The sequence below is a fragment of the Salvia hispanica genome, chromosome 1, assembly GCF_029641045.1.
Source record: "Salvia hispanica isolate PSC_SH4W2 chromosome 1, Shi_PSC_v1, whole genome shotgun sequence".
Lineage (NCBI taxonomy): Eukaryota > Viridiplantae > Streptophyta > Magnoliopsida > Lamiales > Lamiaceae > Salvia > Salvia hispanica.
In genome coordinates, this window is record NC_142692.1 from 21,607,689 (window position 1) to 21,634,313 (window position 26,625).

The 26,625-nt window shown below is 37.7% G+C and overlaps 2 protein-coding genes and 1 long non-coding RNA gene across 3 annotated transcripts; all 3 read right to left on the reverse strand.

The window, feature by feature from the left end:
* Positions 1 to 5,429: 5,429 nt before the first annotated feature.
* Positions 5,430 to 8,025, reverse strand: LOC125223099 (pyruvate decarboxylase 2). The gene is made up of 5 exons (XM_048126077.2): positions 7,313 to 8,025; positions 7,052 to 7,215; positions 6,211 to 6,861; positions 6,018 to 6,135; positions 5,430 to 5,924 (listed from the first exon to the last, which is right to left on the reverse strand). Exons 1-5 carry the CDS (start codon positions 7,838 to 7,840, stop codon positions 5,565 to 5,567), a joined length of 1,821 nt encoding a protein of 606 aa, XP_047982034.1. The 5' UTR covers positions 7,841 to 8,025; the 3' UTR covers positions 5,430 to 5,564.
* A 10,586-nt stretch (positions 8,026 to 18,611) lies between these two features.
* Positions 18,612 to 21,603, reverse strand: ATERDJ3A (DNAJ heat shock N-terminal domain-containing protein). The gene is made up of 7 exons (XM_048125395.2): positions 21,446 to 21,603; positions 20,941 to 20,996; positions 20,784 to 20,857; positions 20,072 to 20,589; positions 19,650 to 19,988; positions 19,227 to 19,562; positions 18,612 to 19,029 (listed from the first exon to the last, which is right to left on the reverse strand). The coding sequence occupies exons 1-7, from the start codon at positions 21,530 to 21,532 to the stop codon at positions 18,742 to 18,744; spliced, it is 1,698 nt and encodes a 565-aa protein (XP_047981352.1). The 5' UTR covers positions 21,533 to 21,603; the 3' UTR covers positions 18,612 to 18,741.
* A 2,640-nt stretch (positions 21,604 to 24,243) lies between these two features.
* Positions 24,244 to 25,903, reverse strand: LOC125223841 (uncharacterized). The gene is made up of 2 exons (XR_007176791.2): positions 25,611 to 25,903; positions 24,244 to 25,461 (listed from the first exon to the last, which is right to left on the reverse strand). It is a non-coding gene; the product is annotated as an uncharacterized LOC125223841 (long non-coding RNA).
* Between the last annotated feature and the right edge of the window lie 722 nt (positions 25,904 to 26,625).

The following is a 26,625-nucleotide window of genomic DNA, read 5'->3' on the forward strand; positions in this document are numbered from 1 at the left end:
CCATCTCATGGAAAACCCTTTTCGCTCCGCTAAGCCTTATCCCCCTCTAAGGGGATTAGTGGTGAAGAAAGAATGCATGTTGATGTGTGATACCCCTCCCTTAATAAATTGAAGTCAATTTGGACGAAGTGAGGACGATGGAAGAGCCTTAATTTAAGCCAACTGTGAAGCCCTCTAAAATGTGAGTTATAAGCCTAGAGTAGAACACTTTCCACTGCACTAAACATAAAAAAAAAAAATGGAGTGGCTACCACTTGATGGGAGAGGGAAGTGACACAGGCTAGTGAGGACTAACTAAAGGCATTAGGTAATAACCAGTTGGGCCTTTTTTTCTTTTCGAACCAGAGAACCCGCATCATTATAAGGGCACCCCCTAGTTACCCAATTTTGAGCCTACATTCGAATCCACCTTCTGTTGAAACCATGAACCTCCATGCCATGTGAGTTAGGGGATGGAATGAAGTAGCTAACCAATTTGGGGTAGAAGGAATAGAAAAGAAAGAACTACGGCCAAGCTGGTGGAAAAAAAGAGAGAGAAAAATTATTAGAAAAAAATGGGCAGAAAGAATGTATAACCTGACCCACAAAAAAAAAGTACTATATTTAGTTTAGGCAGGGCAGGAAAATGATGTAACCTGACCCTGCAGTAGAAAGAATAGAGAAATAAGGCCAAAATGGCCAAAGGATATTGTTCAAATTTTGGGAAGTTTAAGGATGTAATGGGGAGGCTGCTCCAATTTTGTTCCTGAGTTCACATGTCCTTTATTGTTTTCCTCAAGTTTTTTTTTTATGAACTTAGGTCTCGTAGGATCCTTACCTATTTACATCATAACCCCTAGCCCCATTACAACTTTAATAAAATACCTTAAGGAACTAGTCTATGCTTATGGAACTCAACGCATCAGTGGTATGGAAAAATGAATGAGTGAATGTTCCTAACATTTCTGGTGTGGAATGAGTGACCGAGTGAATCCAACAGTTGGCTAGAATAAAGGCTATCTTGACAAACTGACAAACTGACTAAATAGAAGAAGGGAGGTGGATGAATCTGAGACTGCAGACAATTGGATGATCTTAAGCTTGTGGGGACGGTTGCTAGAAGTTAAGCCTTTTTATGCATCCATGTGTTTTCTTTTCTTTTCTTTCTGTATGCTTTTGTTTTTGATGTTTTATCTTTATTTGAGTTTGGTTGAGTCTAAGTCCAGTTTTTCTTTTTTTAGTCTTTTTTAGTATTGGTCAAATGGGAACCATGCAAAACTCGTTTCTTTTCTTTTTTCTTTCATACCTGAGGACAAGTATGAGTTAAGTGTGAGCAGTTTGGTGAGGCTCGTTTCATGCATAGTTTTATGGGTGTTTATACACTAATCGGGTTGATAATGTGTGAAAAAGTGGTGAATTTAAGTGTGCAGGGGCAATAAAATGAAAAAGCGACAAGTGCATGATTAACTTGATCAACTCGGAAAAGGAGCAAAAAATGGCCAAATATGAGGACAAATTGATCAGTTGGAGACAAGTTGATCAAGAGAGCCTAGATGGGATGACAATGTCAGGTAGCCATGCTAAGTTGATCAAGCTGGATCAAGCAGATGGATGGTGCAAGCTGATCAAGTGGGCGAAGGTGAATTGACAATACTAGGCGGCCAACAAGTTGATCAAGTGAAGACACAAGCTGATCAAGCCACCACATAAAGGCATGAGCTGAATCAAGCCAACACATGAAGACATGAGCTGATCAAGCCTAAATTACTGCAAGGATAAAATGGTCAAATCAGACGAGAAGTTATCTTAGGGTTGAAGATTGAAGCGGCTCTATAAATAGAAGTTTTCTACAATAAAGAAATGGCGCTTAACGCTACGGTAGTTAAGGTAGGAAGCTCTTTAGCTTAGTTTGGCTCAACTTTGTAGCCCCGACGAAGGAATTAACGACTCCGACGTCGGGATCACTTTTAATTTCATGTTTTCAAGACTCTAGTGTAGATTTTACTTGGTGTTGGTCGTTTCGACGGTGGAATTGATGCCTCCATCTTAGAAGCTCCTTCACCTCCTCGCTTTGTAGTTAGATTTAATGGGTTCGGCAAGGGAATTGACGACTCGGGCGTTGGACCTCACTTATTTCCAATTTTATGAAGCTTTCGTTTATTTTCATGTTGATGATGCTATTTACTTGTATTTCTTGGATGTTTTTCGCAATTAGTAGTTTAGCTCTGTAGTTTCGATGGAGGAATTGACGACTCCGACATCGGGATTACATTTAATTTCATGTTTTTCATACTTTAGCGCAGGTTTACAGTGTGTTGGTTGATTCGACGATGGAATTGACGCCTCCGTCTTAGAAGCTCTTTCATACCTTGCTTTCTAGTTAGATTTAACGGTTTCGGCAGAGGAATTGACGACTCCGATGTTGGAACCTTGCTTTCTTTACCGTTTTTGAGATGTTGTAGTTAGATCCCGAGTTTCAACGGAAGAATTGACGACTCCGCCTTGGATCCCGGTTTAATTCCAGTTTAATGTAGTTATAGTTTATTTTCATGTTTTCAATGTTTTAGTGCAGGTTTACAATGTGATGGTTATTTCGACGGTGGAATTGATGCCCTTATCTTAGAAGCTCCTTCACACATCGCTATCTAGTTAGATTTAATGGTTTCGGCAGAGGAATTGACGACTCCGATGTTGAATCCTTGTTTTCTTTACCGCTTTGATTTACTTCATGTTAATGATTTAGTTGCTTTCATGTAGCTTAGCTCTGTAGTCTCGGCGGAGGAATTGACAACTCCGACGCCGGGATTACATTTCATTTCATGCTCTATTAGTTTAGTTTAAGCTCTCAATCTCTGTTCTCATGCTTTAAAGTTCAGTTTTCCACTCTAGTAATTAGATCCATACTCTAGTGCTCAAGGCGTGGTGGCTAACACCAAACCCGTGACGTAGAAACAATCTCGAGTAGGTCCATGGTCTCAGTGGTTCGACCCCTCTCTTGCCACTTATATTTAGTAATATTTGTTGCAAAAGTGGGAAACTATAAATCTTGTTGAAAGGAGGGACACGTGCCCACAACACACGTGCAAAACCCCTGCCCTTCAAGGACTCGTCGAGACTCGGGAAGGAATACAAGCAGGAGAAGGAAATTAAATGTGAATTCGACTGACATTGTCAACTGATTTACATTTAATTTATTTTGACTTATTCAAAATCGAGTAATCAGGTAACTCGATACTCGAATTTATAAAAAATCAATACCCGGTCCTATACCCGTTATCCGATTTTTTGGGTATTTGGTATCTAATACCCGATAATATTTGGGTTAGATCGGGTATATACTCAATACCCAATAACCAAATTCGGTTCGTCAGACAATACTTGTCAGTTGTCACATTTACTTTTTAAACCCTTCGTCCGCAATTAAGTGGCATAAGTTGACTAGGTTCGAGTTTTAAAAAATGTAGAAAAGTGGTTTGAAAAAGTTAGTGGGTGTGAGCCGTACTTTTAAATATTAATTGCATTACTAAAAGTAGTAAACAGTAAATGACACTTAATAGTTGACAAACGAAAAAGAAAACTAGAGACATTTAATCGTGGAAAGATGAAAAAGGAATCCTGAGAAAGGGGACGGGGGGAGTAATATAAGATAATGGATCTCACATTTCGTCAACTTATCCCACTTACAATTCATTATAAAACTAATACTTCATACGTCCAAGAAAAATAATTCTATTTTTTTAGTATTTTGGAGTGCCCCAAAAAATAGTCTCATTTTTTCCAGTCTTATAGTACTTCATTTATTTTTTCTTTTTATCACTTTTATTTTACTAATTTTTAATTAAAATTCATAGACACTCTTTATTATTTTTATTTTATTAATTTTTAATTAAAATTCGTATTTTTCATATTTTTAGACTCAATTCAACTGATTTTTTGATAAACTTGGGAGAATTAATGGCTGACGGATGGGTCCAAAGTCAACCAATTATGATTTAATTAAAGTTTCAATTTTAATATCCAAACGTGACGAAAATCGGAGCGGATCACCTCATTCAAATAATACACCATTTCATACTACACTATATGATCAGAAATTCAGAATCACCCCCAAATGCATCATCCCCGACAATTCGTTCTCTCCTACAAAGCTCTCCAGTCTCTCTCCATTCTCCAACCTTGTCTTGTTACTGTCATCATTATTCAACTTTCTCAGATCAAAACCATTGCAACACACAGCGTCAGCAAAGCTGTACTTGGAAATAATAAATTTTCATTATTCGGCTGGTAGATTTCATCTAATCCGATTATCATGCCATGCGAAGAAGCGAAAATTTGCCAAGAAGAAGGAAAATCAAAATCAGTCCAACAATCACTCTGATTCTGCTCCTGCTCATACTCACAGTTCGTAACTCTTTGCTTTTACTGCACGAAAATCTTTTCAAAATTGCTTCTTTTCTAATCTAATGCGTGTAGTTCAATGGTTTCTTATTGTGTGCGTATGTTCTTGCAATTTTTTTGTTAAGCATCATTATTACATCAGCTACCTGTTTTATTGTTCCTTGTGTTTGTGCCTTGTGCAATAATTGGAAGTGGATTCCTAGCGTAATTGCTAAGCTTTGTTTGTGAGGTTTCTGATGATTGGTGAAGGGCTGAATTCCAAGGATTGTTGAATGGGAAAAATGATATCTTTTCCCCTTTTTCCCTCTCACGATTTGTAATTTCCTAAGGAACTCACATAGTAAGATTCAAACAATTAGTTTAAGATAATGTGTGTGTTGTGGTTATCCTTGATTTTGAGTTGAACTGTCTTTTCAAATAATATATGGCAGGGGATGAAGATGTGAAGCACCAAGACGATGGAGAGGGGGTAATGTTGGCAAGCTAAGCTCCCCTAAATCCGAGGATCACGAGAAGCGTCCTGTCGAAGCAAAGGCTGGAGGTGCTTCTTCTGTGGAAGGATCAATAGTTGACAATGGGGAGGCAGAGAAGGAGAACAAGATTGAAGATGAATCGGGTGAAAAACATGGCATCGTTGCCCAAAACGAGGCGAACAGGAAGCCGGATGATGAAGGATATGTACGATGATAATTAATCTAAAATGTTGGTGTATGAGGGATGATGAAGGATATGTACGATGATAATTAATCTAAAATGTTGGTGTATGAGGATATGTATGATGATAATTAATCTTTTGGTCTTTTATTTTATGAATTTTAAAATATCCACATATCATTATTTTATTAGTGTAGTATGAAATGGTGTATTATTTGAATGATATTTTATTAGTGTAGTATGAAATGGTGTATTATTTGAATGGGGTGATCCTCTCCGAACAACCACCTTCGACATGAATGTGACGTGGCCCATATTTCACTCAAGTCTAAAATTAGTGTTTATTTTTAAACATGCATGACTCGTGATGTCACGGGCCTAACTCTTAGCATGCTCTGTTTTCACAAAATATTCATGATCTATAAAAGCTACTCCCAATTTACAAACTCACAAGTCAAAATATACAAACGATTCATCAGCACACTCACAAAGATAAGGTGCGAATGCTGAAGGGAAGCATACATAAGATAGATCTATTGAGGGTTTGGAGGGCGGCTGTTAGCTGCAGAGACCCTCGAGCCCCATTCCAGAAGTTCTTTGCTCGTATCGTCTTTGTGCACAATCACTTCGATGAAGCACAAGCAATCCTTCTTGTCTCCCGTCGCTGTCCCGATCGCTTCGATCAGCTCTTCCTCGCACCGTACCTTTGTAGTCCAGCATTTCCCTTCACCATTATGAATTGCATCAACCAAGCCAGTGTAGTTCCAATTCTTGATCACATTATACGGCCCGTCGTGGATCTCCACCTCGATGGTGTAACCCCCGTTGTTGATCAAGAAAATGATCGTCTTCTGCCCACTCCGAATCATCGTAGACACATCCTGAGCTGTAACCTACACATCAGGCAGACAAAGCTCTTTATCCCAGTAGCTAAACAAACTAGTGCCCGAGTGAAATATACACGATCGATATCGAGGGTGTGGTACCTGGAAGCTGCCATCTCCGATGCAAGCAATCACACGCTTATCGGGCACAGCCTGCGCATACCCCAGTGTTGCACCAACTGACCAACCAATAGACCCGTATTGCATTTGGAACTCGTACCTACAAAAACGTTATTCGATAGTTAAAATTATTGAATGTTCCGAATAATCAAGAACATCACTAGTCAGTCCTCACCCGCAACCCTGTGGCAATCTCAGTTTCTGGCAATTGAACCATGAGTCGCCTGTCTCAGCAATCACAGCCGTCTCTCCCGACAGCATCTTCTGAATATGCTGAAACATGACATTCACCCTCAATGGCTCCTTGGGCTCGCCCTTCGCCGGCTGACCTTCACAGACATAAATCCTGTGGTAGTTCTCATAAGCAGTTGTGTTTTTCTTAAGGCGTTTTGAGAGCTCGATCAGGAAATCCTTCATCAGGACGCATCCAAACTCAGGGCCATTGCCAATGGAAACGCGATCAGGCTGCACGATGATCGCCTTCTCCTTCTTGAGAAGGAGAGAGTACCCTACCGAGCTGTAGTCGTTGAATATAGGCCCAGCGAAGAGGTAAGCATCCGCGGATTCCACAATCTCAGCGCAGAAGGCCGTGCTCACGGCTCCCCAGTAGGTGCCGATGAAATGAGGGTGGTGCTCTGGCACTAGGCCTTTGGCAGATGGCATAACTGCGAGGGCGTAGCCGCTAGCATCTGCCATCTGAACGAACGCACCGCCTGCTTTCGCGACGCGCAGTTTTGGGCCTCCCACCATCACTGGCTTCACTGCCTTGTTCAGAAACTCGGCTGCTACTTCCACTGCAGCTTCTAGCCCCATTTTGTTACTCAATCTACAAAAATTTGAGATATGAAATTCCAACAACATGCTCATCCAAATCAATTAGCATAGCAATTAGCAAATAGAGAAGTCGGCAATCATCAATTTATCATGTGGAAGATTCAAGCAGCAGTGATTCGCTAATTCTAAAATGAAATTGAATAATTAAAACAGAGCTCAGGTATGAACAAAATTTAACTGACCTAGGTGAGAGAGAAAACGGAACAGGCTCACGACTGAACGTCGGATGTGGAATCGCCGGCAAGTTACAGCTGATGCTTATGTACACCGGCTTACTCTCCTTCAACGCCGTCGATATCGCCGTATCTATCAACTCATGAGCATCTTCCAAATTATTCACCACCGCCTAAAATCAATTGAAAAGTGGGAAAATGCAACTCTGTTTCAATTTCAAATTTGGGCGAAATGAAATAAAGCGATGGATTAATTAATTCGGTTGGCACCTGAAAGCATGTAACCGTCTGGAAGCATCGCATCTCCTGCGAGAAATCCGGCACGCCGATCGTGTGATGGAGGATCCTATTGGTGCCGTAATCGTTCGAGTTCGGACCTCCAACGATGCAAATCACGGGGAGATTCTCGCTGTAAGCTCCGGCGACGGCGTTGAGCACGCTGAGGCCTCCGACGGTGAAGGTGACGACGCAGGCGCCGACGCCGCGCGCCCTGGCATAGCCGTCCGCGGCGTAGCCGGCGTTGAGCTCGTTGCAGCAGCCGATGAGGTTGAGGCCGGGCTCGGCGATGAGGTGGTCGAGGAGCGTGAGGTTGAAGTCGCCGGGGACGGAGAAGACGTCGGTGGCGCCGATCTGGACGAGGCGGCGGGCGATGTGGCGGCCGAGCGTGGCCTCGGCGGAGTTGAAGGGCGGCGCGGCGGAGGAGTGGATCGCGGAGACGGAGCCGTTGGAGGGGAGGCAGCCGACGTCGTTACACGTGGCGGCCCTGCAGGAGTCCAGCGAGCCTACTTTGGTTTCCATTTGTGAGAGTGATTAATGATTTGGAGGAGAAAGTGGATTGTGATGGCGAGACTTTGGTGTGTGATTAATATAATGGGAAGAGAAGAGTAGAAACTGGGGGCGGAATTTGGCTTTGAAAAATGGGGGAACAATGTAGTAGGCGGTGTGTGGAACATTGTTTCAGTCTCTGCCAACGAGATTTGAATACTTGTTTGCCTTTTGATCACGCATGTCTCTCATATATAAAAATACTCCTTCGTCTACAAAATAATATTCTCTCTACGTTTCATAATACATATCACATTTTTCATTTTACCTTGCCTCACATAAATATTACATTTCCTCTTTTAATAAAGAATTATCTTTTATATTAATATAAAATACTATTTTCTCAAAAATTAATATCTTCTAAAATAAAGTATCATTTTTCAGATCAATTTTCTGTTATATGATGGAGGAAGTATCTTATTTATGCCTGCACATATTTTAGAATAGTTAAATTATTTTTTAATCATTATCCAAATTAACCTTGAGTCGTTGACACAACTCGAACTCAATCCAAAATCATCATTAATTAATCCAGTAAAAACTCAATTCCAATAAAACTTAAACCGAATGCATTAATTTCGTGTGTTTACATATCAAGATATAATGTTGAGTCGAATTTTTGCATATCTTTTTTATCAAAATAAATTAAGTAAATTACCGACACCGTAATGGGAATTGGACCTTAATTTTTTCTCCCTCTCTTCATCATGGAGGGATATATCCTTCGTACATAGCAAATTGTTCGAATTCTTGAGCATAATTGTTCTTTTGCTGTTAGCATCCGTCCCGTAATAAAAGTCATACTTCCTCGATCTCATAAAAAATGTATACTTTCCATTCTCGATCGTGTCACAAAAATGTATACATTCCAAATTATTTCGATTTATTATTCATATACATCATTTTATTTACAACTTATATCATCATTAAAAACTACTAATAATGTAGATTTTACTGTCCATTAACATTACTTTAACTACCTTCTTCTCCTAGTTCTCATTTTACCAATTTTTGTCTTTATTTCTATATCATACTATCAATTGTCTATATTTTTATGGGATGGATGGAGTATTTTGTCATTTTAGTCTGTCTCATAATAAGAGTTCTACTTCACTTTTATTATAAATGGTAAGTAGTACTACTATATTCTATCAACTTATTCTACTCACATTTTATTATAAAACTAATATATACTTATATATGCGGGACTCACATTCCACAAATTTATTCAATCCACTTTTGTTTTATATTTTCTAAAATTTGTGTACTAACCAAATGGTAAATAGTACTACTATATTCTATCAACTTATTCTACTCACATTTTATTATAAAACTAATATATATTATATATGCGGGACTCACATTCCACAAATTTATTCAATCCACTTTTATTTTATATTTTCTAAAATTTGTGTACTAACCAAATAGGACTCCTATTAGGTGACGGATAGAGTATTTCTATTTTACGTTTTTTTTTCTTTCATCTACTAGACTATTAATACTACATCTCTACAAACTATTACTTCTTCCGTCCACCATTAGGAGTCTCATTCATGAGCGACACAAGTTTGAAGAAATGTTAAGAAAAGTTAGTGGAATAAGAGTCTCACTTGTATATATTAATTTTAAATGAAATGTGAGTGGAATGAGTTAGTGGAAGGTAGGACCTTTACCATTTATGGTAAAAGTAAACCGGGATTCTTATTCGCGGACAGATTAAAATGAAAAAATGGGACTTTTATTCGCGGACGGAGGGAGTATCTGTGTTTGTATAATATTTTGCAAACTATAAAAAAGTATGAAATAAAGAGTTTGAACTAGTTTTTTGTTTATCATGAAAAATAACCAGCCTAGATTAGTTTGTATTTTTGTTATAATTATTGTTTTTATCTGATCTCTTCCATACCATAGTCCATATATACATATATGACCAAAGTAAATTTGTCGATTTACAAAACAGTGGACTGGTTCACCCAGCTTACGTGCCGCATCATGAAGGCACGTGTCATCTCCTATGATGGTCAATTTCTCTGCTTCTTCCCCAGAAAATTGTACTTTAGTTGGTCAGTTTAAAAATTCACTGGGGCATCCAATCCACAATAAGGACTAATTCTATATCGTTAGATCTTAAATTGAGTAAATGAGATTTATGATTTTAATAAATAGTATCCACAAAAATAAAATAGTCAATCTGTTATAACATACTTCCTCCGTCTAAAGAATATGCATTTTGGATTTGGCACGAGTTTAATGCAAAATTGCTAAAGTAAGAGAGTGATAGAGAGAAAAAATTATTAAAATATTGTTAGTGGAGAATAAATCTTACCTCATTAAAGATAAAAGAGTTTCCAAAACTAAAAACTGCATATTTTTGTGGGACAAACTAAAAACGAAAGAGTGCATATTCTTGTGGAATGCAGGGAGTAATAATTTTCACCTTTTTTTTAGTGTAAAAGCCAAAACTGGTCCTGAACATATGCTCATTTTACGATTTTGGTCATATACTTTATCTTTTGAATTTTTGCATCCTGAATATTTCAACTCAGATCACAATTGGTCCTACACTAACAATTCCGTCAATTTTTAAACGGATTTAACCCGATTTTGGCCGACTTTGATGGTTTTAACAGTCCCATTTGAGTTAAAACCGTTAAAAATCGGGTTAAAACCGTTTAAAAATTGATGGAATTGTTATTGTAGGAACAATTGTGATCCAAATTGAAATGTTAGGATACACAAATTCAAAAGATAAAGTATATGACCAAAATCACAACATGGGTATATGTTCAGGACCAGTTTTGGCATGTACTATTTTTATTTATATCAACATTATGTATTACAAATATCAATACAGTGACATGAGAATATCAACACAAATACCCGAAAATATCTACATAGTCTTATTGATATTGTACATGGATTATATTGATATCTTTTTATGCATTTGTTGATATAAAACCTGTTTATCAACATATACAAAAATTGAAATAAAATTATAAAATTTCATTATCCGATCATTGTCGGAACATATGCAATTGAGATCTCGTTAGATAGAATCCTTATGAAATAACCTTTAATTTGATATATTTTTTTACGAAAAAATAGATTAAATTGTTAGAGTTACGTAAATTTTAAGTTTTAAAATTATTTTGAGTAGAGAGAAAGTGGTTGGTTTTGACTTCTATATATATAAGAATTGACATTAATACTCTTTAAATTTATTTAATAATTTTTTTAATTTTAAATATAATCCACTTGATATTATTTCAACCATTAGAGCTCCTAATCTAATGCCTAAGATTTAGTCTTAATTTGAAAGTGCTAATTGTTAGCAATCGATGATAACAACCCTCCTTTTATACGTATATATATCAAAATTATTAATTACCACAATCATATAAATAAATAATATAACGACTTATCTACTAAAATAATGTAGTATTCCCTTCGTTCTACTTAAAATGTCCACATTCTTAAGAGCCACGGAATTTTAAAAGCAATAGTTATGTAAAATAAATTGAGGAAAAAATAGTTGAATATTCTAATAAGAAAAATGAAAGACATATTTATTTTTAAATACAAAAAGGGGACATCTTAAGTGAGACAAACTAAAAGAAATGTGATATTTTAAGTGTATCGAAGGGAATACTAGTTTTAAAAGAGAGTTCGGATTTTAATTAGAACTAGTATCACCCACGTGCGATGCACGACCCATTTTTTTTATTTAAACTTATTTTATACTGTAAAATGATTTAATAATTTCATAAAAATATCATTGTATGAAATCTGAAATCATAAATATATAAAATAAAAAATAATTATTAAAAAATATAAAATTAAACAAAGAAAAAAAATAACACATATACCGAACGAGAAACAATATTATTATTTCAAGTTCCAAAAATCACCCTTTTCACTAAGAAACTCAAAGAAACCTCAAAAACGGAAAATAAACTAATAAAAAAACGAATACACTAGAAAAATAGAAGAAAAGATAAGAAGAAATACGGCCACCCCCTAAAATTTTTATACTTTCTCTTACAAAGAAACTCATGATACCAACCCCGTTCGTAATTCCATCAATTACTAGTCTATCAAAAAAAATATGTTAATTGGGCAAATTCTCTTATTCCCCCAATAAATTTTATATAAAAATTTTATAATGCAAATAAATACATTTAAACATGTAAAAAAAATAAATTGATCAATTATAATTTTAATGTATAATCCCATATTTATTATAATTATAATTTTAATAGGTATAACTTCAAAATCTTTTAACTGTCTCTACATTTACAATCTATTCACTTTCTCCAATAAATTAAAATATTTGAAAAAACTTTTTATGTCTCAACTCAATCTTAGATAAGTATTATTTTCTCTAGCAAACCGAACACCTAAAACTAATAACTATGCATAAAAAAAACAACAACAAAAAGAATGATCTATATTAACAATCGGCCTAATTTCCTCAAATAACCTAAAACATCATTTTTGAGAATTCCTACTCTAAACTTTTCACTTCCTCAATATATTTTAAAATAATATTTTTAAGGGAAATTGGTCTCTAAAATCATGAACTTTGCCTAAAATTTGGTATTTCCCATGAACTTTGAAATTGGTATATAATATCACGAACTTTGCATTTTGTTTGGTATTTCCCACGGCATGTTTATTGCTATATTTGACTAACTTAGAGACTTTTTTTTTTATCATACTTGGCACAATTAAATCAACGTGGTTTTCAACGTGACTTTTTATGCTACATGTTATGAACTTAAAAAGTGGTTTCAAATATTATAAAACATATCAAGGTTGCCTATGTTAAATAAGATTTTGATGAAAATATATTATTTGAGTGAGTTTGGGAAATACCAAACAAAATTCAAAGTTCGTGATATTATATACCAATTTCAAAGTTCATGGGAAATACCAAATTTTAGGCAAAGTTCATGATTTTAGAAACCAATTTCCCTATTTTTAATAGGATTTATGTGCATATAATTTATAATAATGCTGAGATTAATTTTTTCACTTAATACACAGATGGAAGCGGCAAAAAGAAAAATATAGTGTCATTATGATTTATGTGCATTTAATTCCTAATAAAGAAAGGAACCAATTTAGGAGTTGAATAAATTTAATGCATAATATGATGGGAAATAAAATTTTGTAATACATACAATCATGCATTAAATGAGTATGTAGACTGCAGTAACTCTCACTCGACCAGCTACTATGGAACCAGAGAGGAAGCAATATGCGAAGACTCGTTAGTGGAATCAAATCATAGCACGAAACCGGCACCACATTCTTTATGAAGGATTTGATAATATTCCTATGATTTTATCTTCCTTATTTATCACATGAAATCTGTCCATTAGTTTAGCATATATTCAGTCATATTGCAATGTTATAAACTTGAATCTTTGGTGGATTCGAACTCCAACAAAATAACTAAAGTATGGAAATTTAAGAAGACTTGATTAACTAAAATAAAGAAACTTGATAAACTAAAGCAAAGGGAATAATGTTTTTCTATTATTGCCTTATGCAATGCCACACTCTTACAATAATTTATAGACAAACGATTAACTAACCACTCCTAAAGATAATAGAGCATAATGAAACGTGGGAAACTAATCTCCACTAATAAAAGAATCGTGGGAAACCAACTAAGACAATTGCATTGCTAAAATAAAATGTTGACATGATCATTAGTGGTGTGGCAGATACATGCTCGTACCATGCAATTAGCTCCATAATTAGTGGGATTTGTTGTAGCATTAGTTGTGTATTCGTGCAGTTGTGCTTTTTTCTCAGCATTCAAACACAAGAGAAAATATAATCAATACCTTGTTGTGCCCATTGTTCTCTTCACTCTCATGAATGCCTCTAGCGTTGGGGCCGCGGAGAGCGTTGTCGTAGACCATTGCGGCCTTCTAGAAGGGTCTCTTATCTCCGGCCCACTTCCCCCACGGCCGCTGCCTGGACGCCTTCCTCGCTACGCCCAGCATTTCCTCCTTAGGCGTCTTCATGTGCTTGATTTGATGAGGAGAGCGTCGACGGTTCTGCACCTACCACTGGCTGCGGCGACAATTGTCTCCATTTTAAATTCGGTGATGTATTGCTTGATGTGTTGGCGTTGGAAGAGATTGTCGTCCTCTTCGTCGAGTTTATTTTGATTTAGGATGCCGGAAAAAATGAAGATTGGAAATAGGCCTTATTGTTTCAGATATATCAAATGAAATGTCGACGGTAGACGAAATTGAATCGAATTGTGTCTGCATGCATATTTATTTATTTATATTAGGTTATATATTTATTAGAATTAATTTCTGAAATTTTGATCGTGTAGTAGTGGGAGTCCGATTAGTTTTTTTATGGTTTTAGGGTGATAAATAGGAGATGACGTGTAGTAGTGGGAGTCTGATTAGTTTTTTTTGTTAGAGTGAATTACATTTTTAGGTTCTATACTTACAGCGACGACGAATATTTGTGATCTCTATACTTCAAAATATTATTTGCAGTCCTTATGCTATATCAATTGCTCGTTTCAGGTGCTTTTTCACTTTTTGACCAAATTTTCGTACAAAAATGCCCCCAAAAGACTAAAGAGCATTTTATACACTCACTCTCTAAAAGTAGATACTACTTATTGGATATTTATGTTAGTTTGAGTACTTTAACTATGATTTATATTTTATTCGAATTATTTTTATTTGGATTGTTATAGGATAAAAAATATGCATAATTTTAATTTTGGATTTTAACTTAATAAAAATCGATTTACTATAAAGAACATATTCTATTTCCTCAAACTAAAATGAATCAATTAAAATGATGATTTTATAGGGGGGTGTTTAACATTTGAAAAGTCTTTAGAAAATTTTAAAATATCGTGGCTTTTAAGCACAAATAATTTAATATTTTAATATTTCAAAATATATTGTAATAGTAGTAATTAAAAATAATATTATATAGCTATTATTTCATTTTTATTGTTAACTAGGTTACTTCTTCCGGAAGAAGTCGGAAACCATTTTTAATCTCTAACTCTCTCAGATTCAACCTTTCTCATTCATTCAACAATATGACCATTTACTATTCTGGAGCAGAATTTCCGTAAGAGCTACATATAATTTGTAAAAATTTAGAAAATTTTTGAAGAATAAAAACTATAAAAAAAAATTGGGTAGGGTAAAAACTAAAAAGTCACACCCTTCATTTTTACTAGTTCCGCCCCTGTGGTTGTGCACAATGACACTATAACCAATCCAAACAAAATTATTCGAATAAAACACAAATCATAGTTAAAGTACCCAAGCTAACATAAATATAAAAATAAGTAGTATTACCTACTTTTGGAGAATGAGTGTATAAAAATGTCTTTTAGGCTTTTGAGGGCGTTTTTGTCAGAAAATGTGGTCAACATGTGAAAAAGCACCTGAAACGAGCAATTGGTATAGTATGAGAACCACAAATGATATTTTGCAAGTATAGGGACCGAAAATGTTCGTCGCTGAAAGTATAGACCCTAAAAATGTAATTCACTCTTTTTGTTATGGTTTTAGGGTGATAAATAGGAGATGAATGATCATTACAGTCTAAGAAAATAAGAGAGTGGATAATTATGACAATTAATTCATAATCAATATTTTAAATTGTGCTTACCGAAATTAAAGGAGTTCAAAGTGGAAGGTAATTTTATATTAATTGCATTTACATCCCTCGGCATAAAATGATTATTCAAAATCTCCCAAAACTCCCCTTTTATATATTGTATAGATTTATTCATATTTTATTCAGATTTATTAAATTATATTCCCTCCGTCCTAACTTAAGAGTCCTGTTTTGCCGTTTCCGTTCGTCCCAACTTAAGAGTCCTATTTCACTTTTCTCATAAAGAGTAAGTAGACTCTACATTCCATCAACTTATTCCACTCACGTATTATTATAAAAATGATACTCCCTCCGTCCACGAAAATTCGTCTCGGTTTGACCGGACACGGGTTTTAAAAAATGTAATGGAAAGTGAGTTGAAAAAGTTAGTGGATTGTGGGTCCTACTTTTAAAGTATTAGTTTTATAATAAAATGTGAGTAAGAATGAGTTGGTGGAATGTGGGGTCCACTACCAAAAATGGTAAAAGTGAAATAGGACAAATTTTGGGGGACGGACGAAAATGGAAAAATGGGACAAATTTTCGTGGACGGAGAGTAGTATATATATAAGTAGGTTTGTGTTAAAATGACAACCCCTCTTAAAATGACAACGTGACACCGCTTATACAGCAATATTATAAATGTTACACAGCAATATTACAAACACTACACAACAATCTATAGATTGCTGTATAGTGTGTCGGATATTGCTGGACAAGAAATATTGCTGGTTAAAGACCAGCATATTGCTGACCGTCTTTTTCCAGATTTTTTTTTGCCACGTGGCAGCTTATTATTCGTCTACGTATACAAATGATTGGTTAGGAATGATGGTATGGTGTTATTTTAAGGGGTGGTGGCACCCTAACATGCCCCTATATAAGGATGACCTATATTCCACTAACTTACTCAATCCACTTTTCTTTTCATTTTTTAAAACCTGTATCCTAATTAATTAGGACTCTTATATTGAGACAGAGGAAATAATTGTTATTTACTTTTGGCTCATTCGAGAAAAAATTGGATCGATCTATTGAATTTCGTGACAGGCCTTGTTAGTAATCAATTGTAGATTAAATTTTCAACTCTAAACCAAAATGTTTCAATATTGAGCTTATCCAATAAACTAATCTAACTAAAAGTTACTCCCTCCGTCCATGAATAAGAGTTCCATTTTTTCATTTTGGTTCGTCCATGAATAGAAGTCTCAGTTCATAATTACCATAAATGGTAAAAAGACTCCACATTCCACTAACTCATTTCAATCACATATCATTTAAAACTAATATATACATTTAGAACCCCTATTCCCCTAACTTTCTTCCACCTACTTTTCTTAACATTTCTTAAAATCCGTACAGAATTGAAATGAAACTCCTACTCATGGACGGAGGGAGTATCTATTTGCATGAATATTTGTTTATTCATAAGGATATTATATTCATAATATATAAAATTTGTGAAAAACATAAAATTAAAAATATGAAATTATTGGTGGGGCCTTCGGCCTATCACTCTTAAATGACTTATTGAACATTAATTTAGAAAAGAGTCTAGTAGATTTGATTGAAGGAAGTAAACACGAAATATATTCACCTCCAAAGGAATTTGCTCAACGTCCTGTTATATACAGATGTAATGTTTTCCCGTTTCTATTAGAAGCCTCAGTGATACGCCCGGATTTTGCACTGTTTTAAGGCCATTATTTGGTCCATTTTTGTCATCAAAATCACTCTACATGTCCATTATTTGCATATTCTATACATTTTGGTATTTTGACGTGTTTTGTGAGAAATGTGTATATTTGAGCCGAAAAGGAGAGTAAAAACGCATAGTCTGGAAATCTGGAGTCAGACGGCGACCAGCGACCGCCGCGAAGTTGTACGGCGACCGCCGGCGCCCGGCGGTCAAAGCTATGTGGCGGCCCGCCTCGGAAATTTACGCTAGGAGAAGAGTCTCGCCCGGCGACCGCCGGAGGACATGTGGCGGTCCGCCACCGAAGGGTCAGTTCTCTGGACTCCAACGCGGCGACCGCCGGCCAAGGTGCGGCGGCCCGCCGGAGAAAGGCGGCGAATCCGACCAGCCCTAGATTTGCTCCAAGATTTACCAAATTTTGAAGATCTTTTCCTTCTATGATGAGGAATAATCTTCCCCTATAAATAGGACCTCAAGCTTCATCAAAAAGAGAGTTTTTTTTCCGACACACAACAAGAACACATTCATAGAGATCAAAAGCTAGAGTACTTCAATTGTGCAAGGAGTTGAAGAAGGATTTCAAGAACATCAAGAACGACAAGGATTCAACCTACGGGTTTTATTTGCTTTAGTTTTATGTTCAAATTGTTTTCCCTTCAATCTATGTTTTTAGTTTATTCAGTCATGTGTAACTAAACTCATAGGATTCTAGGGATGTGTTAGTAGCAACTTTGGTTATACAATTCCGTTTTCTATTTAATATCCGTTTTGTTTTTACTTTGTTTCTTCCCTAAGTTAATCATGATGCTTCATAATTGAGTGACACAATTATGTATGATTCAATACAACTTGCTTCATAACTGTGACAGAGTTCTAACGAGTTAGATCCACTTAGTAGACACTACAGTTAGCTTCCTTTAATACGGCACTGTTAATTGAGAGTGAGGACTTTTCAAGGGTCTTAGGAGCTTTTTGGAGTTACGTGTTAGGATTGACAACCCTAATGTTAGTAATCAACGTTTGTATCGCATGAGCATAAGCTAGGTGACTCGTCCTTTCAAAGTATTAACTGTGCTAGGATATTGTAGTTTGGAATTTGTATAACCATAAAGCGAAAGCACATCCCTGGAATTCCCCTTATCTCTATACTTTTCTCTCTGTGATTTGCTTGTTTTTAGTTGTTTACTGTTTTTAATATTTACTGTTTTCAAAAAGTTTCCAATAATTCTTGCTTCTCCAGATAGTAATTGAGTTCTAGTAGAAGATAAACACTTTGTGTACATCTTCCCCGTGTTCGATACCCGGTACTAACCTTTTGCTATACTATACCTACTCTGTATACTTGCAGGTATTTATAGTGCAAATAAAAATGCATCACTCAGCAAATTTTCTACTAAAACTTCTGCATACCGAACTTTTTTAACTTTTTTAGCCATACTTCACTACTCTATCAATGAGAGCTAAGGTATAATATACATGGTTTTGATACTCAACCAATTTTCCATAATTTCAGATATTATTTTAGTGTAGGCTTCTGTCTTGCCTTGGAGAACTGTATGTCTCCGTTCAGTACAGAGCTTACGAAGCTCTCTACTGCTTCTTCGGTTATTTCCCCGTGAGATGCGGCATAGGTGCCTCGCTTTGGTTTGTAGGCCAACAGGAGCTTATCCGATGACTTGAACCCTGATTTGTCGAGGGCGTTTAAGAAAGATTGCTGCTTTGAAGCATTCAAGAGAGCGTATGAGACTGAGTCCCTCGGGCCAGATGTTGGTCTTTGTCGTCTAGAAAAAGATTTTTGGGAAACCTATGCAAGAAACCAAATGTTTGGTCAGACTCAGACCTCAAGAAGACTGAATTCATAAACGTGTAAGTTCTATGTTGCTGCAAAGGTGCATCGACAATGAAGCCAGCAATCAAATGAAGGCTGTAATTTGGTTATTAATGGAAAGTTAAGACTGCTCAAATCTATGTATAAATGTAACAGGAAACTAAGGAACTTACAGATTGCAAGATTTTTTGCAACTTGTTCCGCGTTGTCGATGACTTGAAAACACCAATCAAGCAGACTGGAACTTTATCACCACAGATGTTATCAAAATTTGAAGTGGTAAGCAATGGTACGCCTGATTCAGTAGCATCTTTTTGGACAGAAGCCTTGTTATTCTTTTTCTCGAAATTTTCAAGCAAGCCACTAAGCTCTTGAACGGCAGATTTCAGGTCCTTTACAGATATACCGGACTTGAGAATTACTTTCTCCCCATTCGAGAGCCAACCAACAATGGCAGGAAGTGAATCGATGCCCAATTCTCTCACAGACCGGTCTGAGGCATCACGAACCTGTGATTCGCAAAACCAACATCATTAAACCATTTCAGAGACACAGAGTAACAAGTTTTCGTCCATATTTTATAGTAGTTAAAGTACCTCAGCATCGTAGAACAAGAAACGTTTGTGATATATGCCACTTAATGTTCGCCAAATAATGGGAGTGCTCTTCTTAGAAGACAGAAGTAACACTTTGGGTAATCTCCCGCCTTCAGATGCGGCGTCAAATCTATCCAAGTTGATCTGCTTTGAGAATCTGGGCAAATAGTCTTGACAAAAACTTTTGAGGGATCTTACGTCCAAGTCACCACTATACTCCACCAAAGAAGCCTTTTCACCAGATGCATACGAGTAGACAATAATTTTAGGTTCTCTGCTGTTGTATAAACCAAGCTCCTTGCACAAGGATGTCTCAGATCCACAATTTATACTTCCAACCTGCACAAGAGAACCCATAAAACTTGAGCACACTTGAAGTACTTAACTACAAGACCTAGTGCAGTAGAGAAATGCCCAAATACCTTCATTGCTCCCTGAAGTGGGGTGACAACTTGCTCTATAACAGATTCATATATTTGGATCTCCTGCATATTGGATGAGTAAACTAATAAGAGCCATGTCATCCCCTTATCAACTATTTCTTTCCTGTAGAACTGGGAGTTCACAGATGGTATGTTCTTCGAGGATTGTCTATTCCCCTGCTTTGACCTGCCTGAGCCGCTAAAGCCACCAAACTGACTGCCTCCTCCCATACCACCACCAAAAAAGTTAGAAAACATATCACCCATGTCAAAACCACCCCCTGAACCAGGACCTCCAAACGAGAATGAAAATGATTTTGAGCCTCCTTCTTGTCCTCCCATATTCTGCCATTCCCCTGGTCTAAAATTGAACCCACTTTGTCCTGGTCCACCACTAGTGAAATAGGAATACCCTCCCTGCTGTCCAGGGTCTCCAGCATCAAATCCCGGGCTACCTTTCTCATCCCCGTAGAGATCATAATTCTTTCTTTTCTCTTCGTCGGATAAAATGTCATATGCTGAACACAAGTGAAGAAGCATCAGGATGTAAGGCCATAACTCAAAACACAAGAGAAATTAAGCATACATGAAAGAAAGGAAGGCCAGATTTCCCACAGGAACTCCTACTTGAAGAAAATACATGAACCCACTGCCCAAAACCCAACAGCAGAACAGCTTAAAAAGCCCCAAATCAAAGACATGTGAATTGTACCATTATTGATCTCTGCAAATTTTTCTTGGGCTCCCTTATTCTTGTTTTTGTCAGGATGATACTGCAGAGATAACCTGCAAAGCACATGCATGAAAAATTTGTCAAGGAATATTTACCAATGCATAACCCTAATTCCATCTGAATCTTGCAAACATACTTGTGAAAGGCTTTTTGAATTTCACGATTACTCGCATTTCTATCAACCCCAAGAACCTGGCAAAAGAATCATTGGTAAGAAGCTAAATAGAAAGATATAGAATTAAATAATAAAGCTGTAAACAATGCTTGAGCTGAACATAAAGGATGGAAATTCCCTAGTAGTATAAAATATAACAATCTTTCTACACAATTGAGATTTCAGTGTGTTAAACTGTGGCTCATCTTTCCTCTTCTTTCCCCTGATTCTATTCTGAACGCCAATCAATACTTGGCACAAAATACATTGTGTAAACTACAAAAGGAAAAAAAAATAAACTGAACGCTAAAATGACAGAAGTTTACTTGCCATGATTCCTACAGCACCCAATTCCCCAACATACATTTAAGCAACTCATCAAACAAAGCGATCATTATAAATATCTTTTACATTAGACACTTAAACTCGTCCTAAAAAGTTTAGCCCTAAATCACCTATGCCGTTGGTGGTGGAGTGCATGCGTTACCTTATACGGATCGTTTTTCTTCGATTCTACGCAGAGGAGAAACACAATCCCGGCAGCAATCAGCGCTAATGCGAATCGGCTCTTCATGTTTTGGTCCTCAAAATTTGCAACAACGAGAGTTTGCAGCTGGTAAAAAAAATTCAAAATTTCGGAGCTTTATTGGAGGATGGGGCCAGAATTAATAGGTTGGGAGAGGGGTGGGGAAAATTCCAGAGTGTTCGGCTTCTCCGCTGACGTGGCATTTGCTGAATACCTCCACGAGCTCTCAGCCAATAGAATTCAATACAATCGGAAAGGATGACATCAGATGATGAATAACTCTATTTACTGGAATGCAAATGCGATTGCAATTACATCCGATAAACAAATAATTAATGATTCTAATGGTATTTTCATTTTGATACTCGATTTTGGATTTTAAATATTAGATTTTTAAAGTTTTTTGTATTTTTTATATTAATTTTTTGGATTTTTATATATTTTTATGCAATTTTAAATTTTTAGGTCAGATCAAATTTCATAATTTTTCGGATCACTATTTTTTTTTTGTCTTTTCTGTTTGATTGTCAAACCCAAATCAAATCTAAAAATTTTCCTAAAAATTTTTATTGAATCAAACTGAAATCCAAATAAAGCCTAATCAAAAAATCTGTAATCGTATAATACCAATATCTAAAAAATTGAAAATTCTAAAAATTAAAAATCAAATATCATGATGTGCTATATATATTTCAACATATAAATTATTTTAGACACTCTCTGTCCCATAGAAATAGACCATTTGATATAAGCACGGATTTTAATGCATAATTGGTTTAGTAAGAGAAAATGAGAAAAAGTAATTGAATGGTTTAGTAAGAGCATCTCCAATAGCGGCTAGCCGGTGAAGCGGCCAGCCGCGAATCGGCGAAGAAATCGGCCAGCCAACGCGATTTGAGGGCGCTGGCCGATGCGCTGACCGCCATTGTGGCGTGCCGATCGGCCAGCGCCCAATTTTCTTCTTTTTTTAAAATTTTTGAAAACCTATATATACGCGATTTTAGTTTCGTTTTCATTTGCACCACATGTTTTAACGAGTTTTCTCTCTCTCTAAATTTTTGTACAAGAGCAATATCGAGCGATGGACAACAACAACGAGTCTAGTCCGGCGACGAGCGGATCTCAAACTCCCACGATACCCGTGGGATCTGGATGGGGCCAGATGGGCGGGCAGATGGGCCCAGGGTTGAATGTCCCTTGGCAACATTTGATGGGGATGATGGCGGGAGCGCAGGGGGGGATGTCGGGCGGGGGGCAGGCCAGCAACGGGCAGGCAACGCCGGGGTGGGGAGGTATGCCCCAGATGCAGCAGCAGATGATGGGGATGATGCCGGTATGGCAGGGAGGGATGCAGCCCGGTATGCATCCCGGGATGCAGGGGTCACCTGGGGGGACACGGTCTATCATCCATCTCTTGATTTTTTGACGGCTTCGTCGCACACGTCGACCCAAGTGGAGACGCAGTTCACTGGCGATGACCTTTTGTCATTGCATGAGATGAGGATCGATCTCGGGGAGCCGGACACTCCCGTTCCAGCGGGTCGGGGTGCGCCGAAGAAGAAGAAGAAGACCAAGGGGAAGGGCAAGGTGGTCGGCGAGTCGTCGCAGCCCGCTGTTCACGACACCCCCACGCGGAGGAAGTGGACGGAGAATGAGTACGTCGGCGTGGGCAAAGCATGGTTGTCGATTTGCGACGATCCGCTGGTTGCGAACAACCAGCGGATCGTCAACATGTGGGCTAAGATTAGAGCAGACTACAGGAGGAACTGCCCGCACAGAAAGGACTACAGCGGGGAGGAGTGCCAGAAGGGTTGGGAACGCATCAGGGCCGCGGTCGGCCGATTTTCGGGGTTGTACACCAACGCCCTTCGCATGTTGACTAGTGGGCAGACTGAGGAGGACCCCCGAAGGATAGCGGAGAGTCAGTTCCCCTTGCCGGGGACTTATAAGGAGTTCACCTTCTGGGAATGCTATCTGGTTCTGAAGGACTCCGAAAAGTTTCGGGCGAGGTGCGACGCTGGGTGGCCGAAGAAGCAGAGGCTGAACTATTCCGGCGATTACAGCGGCAGCAGCAGCGGATCCCACGACCTTCCCCCGGATGCTGAGGATTTTCCGTCCCCTCCATCCTTTGCTCGTCGCTCTCGCCCGGTTGGCCAAAATCGGGTGCAACGGGCAACGAGGGGATCCTCCCCCCTATCGCCCCAGGAGGTCATCTCGGCACCCCCCCACGCGCGTACACCTTATTCTTGCGTGCAAAAACGGAGGAACAGATGTACAGGGTCTTCCAAGAGTGGAAGGCCGCAACTGACCCACGGAGAAGAGGTTTCTCCACTCGATGCTCGAGAACATGCAGGTGGATTTGGATGCCATGAGGGCACTGGTGGGGGGCTTAGTCCCGGACTCAGATACCCCGGGTGGCGGCGGAGAGGACGGCGAGGACGGCGGCGGCGACGACGAGGAGTAGAGAGCGGCGGAGCTCGTGTGTGGAAGCCCCTTTTTTTTATAAAAAATCATGTATTTTTTTATCTATGTACCTTTTTTTTTAATGAAATGAATGAATTTTCTCGTATATGTCTCGTAAATTTAATTCCGTAATTTAATCGTAAATTTTATTTCATAAATGTAGTTGTTTTTGAATTAATTTTATTGCGGCTAGCCTATGGCTAGCCTATTTGCTTAAAATGATAATGTAGCAGGTGGATTTTTAGTGCTAATGACGTGGCAGGGAGAGAGAGTGGCTAGCCTATTGCTATTGGAGATGCTCAAAGACGTTTAAAAGTTTTACTAAATACGGTATAAAAATCTATGAGTTCTTTTAACACAAGTTCAAAAAGATTTTTTTTAAAAGCCCTACGCTATTACAATTTGAATATCGAGAATACAACAAAAAGAGGAGACGTGCCCCAAGTCTCGGCAGGTGTGCACATCCCGGACCGGACAGCCGTAAAGGCGTCGAGCCGATGGTCGGTGCCGACATCGAGCCGGGCGCCGAGCTCGCCTCATCTCTACCTTCGTTTCGTGCTTATATCGATTGCAACATCTCACACTTCCAGAACCTACAAAAGATAGATAAATATTAGTCACATTACCATCACATCATTCAAATCAAGACAAGATGTTTGACATAATTCGCATCACAAGCACGTTTCCCAACGACGCTGCAGGTTTCCCAAATGACGGTTGTACTTGTTAGCCGTCATTTTAGATGACGAGATATAAGATTCTTTCCAAAAATGATAGTGTGAATGATGGGTGTGACAACTTACCCCTTTTGGTAAGAAGTCATTAACTCTTGGACAACACTTTGCTTTCATAAATTATGGGATTATCCATGTAAAATCATGCACCCTCTTTGCCTATAAATACTCCACACCTCCATTCATCTTTCTTTTGTTCATCCATACAAAATCTTTAACACATTCATTTTTTTATCAAACAAGAGAGCAAGTAAGACTCAAATAGTGAGTTACTAGTGAGTTCAAGCAGAAGATGGAAAGGATAGTAAAAGGAACAAGAGGATGAAGCTCTCTCTCACCCATTACTCATTACCCATTTACTATACTCTTCATCAAAGGTAAATGCTCTTGAAACCAATCTTTATTCATAGCTTATTCATACTATCATTTTGCCAAGCATGCTCAACATAGTATCATGAACTTAGGTATCTCAACGCATTTTCTAGTGCAATAACTAAGCATGCGAAAATTTAGAGAAAAGCAAGCTCAAGCTCAAATCCTCAAAACTAAATCAAGTAGATCATGATCTTGCAATAACCATAAAAGCAATAATCATAATCGGGCATGAAGCATAAATGAGGGCTTAGCTTTTAAGAGTGCATCGATGAGCACCGAGCTACCGAAGGGAGCCGCTGCTGCGGTCGGCTGCCATACACTCCGTTGTTGCTACCCTCACGCATTCGCGCCCCCTGCTCTCAAAGACGCTGCACGTACACCGCTACTGCTCGAATAGAGCTTCTGCTGCAACAACCCGAAAACAATGGGCTCACACGAACCCCACAACGTGACCGGAAATAGAAAATAGTGAGAGGGGAGAGAAAGATTTGAGTATGGGTGTGTTTGAAAAAAATTTAATTGTTGATAAATTAAAATAGAGTGAGAGGACCTACCCCTTTTGGAGGAGATGACCGGCAACGGTGGACGGGCGACGCTGCCAAGGCTGCACGCCGGCAGCCGAAAGTCGTGGCCAAGAGAGGGAGGTCGGGCGGCGGTAGAAAGAAAAGAGAGAGAATTAGACGGAGGAAGAGAGAGAACCGAGAGGGAGATAGGGAGTGACTAGCGTCCAACATCACTCACCGGCGACGCCATTGCCGGCCAAGAGGAGTGAGACCGAGAGAAAGAGAGAGAGGCGTGAGAGTTGAGGATGTAAGGGGAGCCTCTTTCTCAAAATTTTGAAAATGTGTTGAATTAAATTAGGTTTCTCTTTTAATTTTGGGTATTGGGCTCCCTCTTTAAGCCAAGTTTGTTTTAGCGAGCTCTTTTTGTTTTTTACGAAGAAAGGAGAAATTTAGGCCCTCATTAATTATATCTCTGGGATCTAAGTGAGGAATGGACCTTTTATTTAATTTCCTCTAAATTTAATTAGAGAGCCGCAAGCTTTGACTGAACGGATTTCCTTTTAATAAACCTTGAACGTAGGATGCACATCCCCATTAGGATAATTGCATATCATACTTTTTATGAATGTTCTTTAACTAATTAGCACGTAATATTCTTTCAAAAGGAATTCTTTTAGGAGTTTAATTTATTGAAGTGGATCTTTGCTTAGAGATATTTTTTTTTGGAAGCATCGAGGTATGTTTTCTTACTTATGCATTAATGTGGCTTGTGAATTATGTTTCAAGTCTATTTTTTTACGGTGATAATGATGTTGCGTGTAGGCTTATATATCCTACATTATTATGTGGATGACATTATCAAATCTATCTATACATATATAAAAGGGGAGTTTTGGAAAAATTAACAAAAATGCCATTCTAATTATATTTAAATGCATATAATAACTTTTAATAACTGTATAATTAAGATAATATTTAGTTACAAGAATATAAAAGACCAAAAGTCTCCACTTGATGTATTAAACGTATGCATAGTTATTTTAGCTATTACTCCTAGAACTAAAAG